At 44.7% G+C, this 3,107-nt stretch overlaps 1 protein-coding gene across 1 annotated transcript; it reads left to right on the top strand.

Moving 5' to 3' along the window:
- On the top strand, window positions 1-3,107 carry LOC112235319 (adenosine deaminase tRNA specific 3). Its single transcript, XM_024403750.2, has 2 exons — window positions 1-1,622; window positions 1,784-3,107. The coding sequence occupies exon 2, from the start codon at window positions 1,796-1,798 to the stop codon at window positions 2,888-2,890; it is 1,095 nt and encodes a 364-aa protein (XP_024259518.1). The 5' UTR covers window positions 1-1,622; window positions 1,784-1,795; the 3' UTR covers window positions 2,891-3,107.

The raw sequence follows: 3,107 nt of genomic DNA, 5'->3' as shown, positions 1-3,107 counted from the left end.
TCTTCTTCGTAAGTTTGTAAACAAAATAGGTCTTCTGGTCATACAAGAACAAACTAATAAATTGAAGTACATGAGTATTCCTGAAAAATAGTCACCTGATGCTTGTTAGGTAAACAACATAAGGAAAATTAGAATACCATGGCTGAAACCATCAACCTGTTCCTTCTGGTGAGATTTTAGGCAGGAATATGGATTTCTGAACCGTTGATGAAGCCTCGTCCTTCGACGAAGTAAGCAGCCTTTCCCTCATTTCGTGCCATCTTTGGCCACAACTTGTTCCTTCTTTCTATGTCCTCCGGGCTGAGATGCTCGGCGAAACGCATACCATGGCTCTGAAGGAAGGCGTTCCTCCTAGCAGCTTTCCAGACAGCATCCCTGTAGAATCTGGCAGTGAAGAGGATGATGATACCCATTGTTCTTGAATCGTTTTGCTGTTGCTTCTTGCCGAGGCGATGCACAACGTCGATGGTATCACCAACTTTGTTCTTCTCTGCAGGCATAACGTCTTGGCAGATGCGGATAGCCTCTCCTCGCACATCTTCATTCTCCACCTCTGACAAGCCGTAATCTTCATTCTCCACCTCTGACAAGCCGTAGTCTCAGGTTCCATCTTCTTGTGTATTGTTCCAGATCAGTGAGACGTCTATGGTACATTGTTATTCTTTTCCACTTTAGCCACTCCCGGTTTCACATCCTTGATTTCACCGCATGCAAACCCCACAGTCTTTTTCAAGCCTTCGATAAGCATGTCGTTCGCGCCTACCATTTTCTCAATGGCGTCAGACCTGGAGTTGAGGAGTAAGGAGAGGGTATCTACGATGTCAGAGTTCATGTTGGGTTTTTCGGAGGGTGGAGGTTTGCACGGAGTAACCTGTAAAGAGGGGAATTCGTCATCTTCAACAGCATTCGAAAGCATGATATTATCCATAAGCCAAGCGTAGTTATGGCAGTTGTCTATAAGCATGTTTCTCTCTTGTTGATTAGCAATAGAACGGCTAACTTCTTCCTTTCTATTTTTGTCACGACTTTGCATTGACATGCCGAAATAAATTATCCAATTATTATTCCAGTAACAGGAAAGGTCACCATTTTCGCTTCTAGACCGGACGCTGACCCCTTCATAGAAGCTAGTGACGTCCCGTGTACTTTGGTCATGGCTAGACGGTATCCAGCTTTTGTCAAATCAATGTATTTAAGCTAACCCTAACCCTTTTTATTAACCTTAACCCACTTCTCCTAACCTGCTGCGTAAATTCTAACCTGCTACGACCGTGTACTTATTATACTTAAGAGGAGCTTTGTGTCACATGAAAACAATTCCTCCATGAAACCACAAATAACACTAATCTAACGTTAGGTGGTTTCATTTTTATGATTTGAGAAATATGAAGAAAATGTAAAAAGGGTTTTCTGATATCAAAGGGATTGTTTTAATTTAAAATCAGTGCATTTTATGAATCTAGGAAACAAATCTATGGGTGTCTAAGAAGAGTGATAGCCTTTGTTTCAGGGGGATATTATATGCAGTCGGACATCAACAAGCATGGATGGAAACGGAGAGCTAGCTCCACGTATCTGAAATCTGTCACGTTTCACACTTCTAATCAAAGCTGGTCAACAAGGTAATTTTAATTCATCAATCGGTAATGTTAAGTATACACTGACAGTATTTTTTCCCGCATGCTCTGAAACAACCTTACATCTCTGAGCCACTACATCCAATGTTTATCTTCTTGTAAACATTTGGTCTGTATCCGAGTTGTTTCATCCTGATTTTTAACAGAGTTGCTTTGAAATGGAGCCACAACCCAAACGCAGAAAAGAATATGAGTGTGACATCGACTCCTGGGTTGCTTACCCTGTGCTGTCCAACGAGCAGTCACAAGACATTGAGCTAATCGAGGCCTTTGCAGCTCCCATCATCAACAAGAAAGAAACCTCTCGTTTGATCAAGGAGTTGGCCAAAGTATACCCATTACCTGGACTTCAGCACATCAAGAGAGTACGTTCATGCAAGGATAAGGGCAGCCCTCACCCTCTGGAGGTCATTGTATGCCTTGCCAGTGATGGACCAGTCATTGACCACAGTAAGGAGCTGCACATATCTGATCTGTCGTCATCTGGTAGATTAAACTGTGAAGGTCTAGGATACCCTTTCCTGATCAAGATACCAGCATGCCCTCCTTTGACCAGACCGCAGTTTGAGCAGGCCAGCAAACACTGGCCCACCTCCTTTCACGAGGACAAACAGGTGACTGTGGCCCTGAGGGGCCAGCTGTTCACCTCCTCTCAGAAATCAAAGATGCAGGAGTACATGATGGCTGCTGTGGCTGCAGCCAGAGCGGGGCAGGAGAGTGGCATGGAGGCTGTGGGGGCTGCGGTCGTTGACCCAGAGGCAGAGAGGATCCTCGCTGTGGGACATGACTGCCAGCAAGGCGGTCACCCACTTCATCACGCCATCATGGTCTGCATTGACCTTGTGGCACGTGGGCAGGGGGGTGGGGCCTACACCTATGACAAGTACCCCGCCTGCCAGTCTGTTTTGCCCTATTCCTCACCCTCTCAAAAACAGGGCGCCACCACCATGACAACCTGTGGGGTCGTGCAGGACGGGGACAGTGCAGAGGAGAGAGTTGAGCCATACATCTGCACCGGGTACGACCTGTATGTTACTCGAGAGCCTTGTGTTATGTGTGCCATGGCGCTAGTCCATTCTAGGATAGGCAGAGTCTTCTATGGGACAGCCTCTACCGATGGGGCATTTGGGACTAAATATAAAATCCACGCTCAAAAAGATCTGAATCACCGCTTTGAAGTTTTCAAAGGAGTCTTGGACCAACAGTGTGAAGACCTTAACAGGCCTATACACTATATCAAAATGAATTCTTAAAGGTTCACATAATTGTTACAGGAACGCTAGACCATTATAAACGGATTAATCTTGTGTCAGACTACTAGGCACACGCGGTTGATGAACGAGACTAGATCAACGTGTGAATTACAAGTAACATTTTACTTCTGGAAGATTTTGAATTACATAACCACATTTTAATGTTTTACTTTGTTACTGTGTAAAATTCAATGCAATAAAGTTTTGGCTACTGTGA

The sequence above is a fragment of the Oncorhynchus tshawytscha genome, linkage group LG03, assembly GCF_018296145.1.
Source record: "Oncorhynchus tshawytscha isolate Ot180627B linkage group LG03, Otsh_v2.0, whole genome shotgun sequence".
NCBI classification, from domain to species: Eukaryota; Metazoa; Chordata; class Actinopteri; order Salmoniformes; family Salmonidae; genus Oncorhynchus; species Oncorhynchus tshawytscha.
The sequence above is the reverse complement of the archived record's forward strand: the minus strand, read 5'-3'. Positions and strand labels throughout refer to the sequence as shown.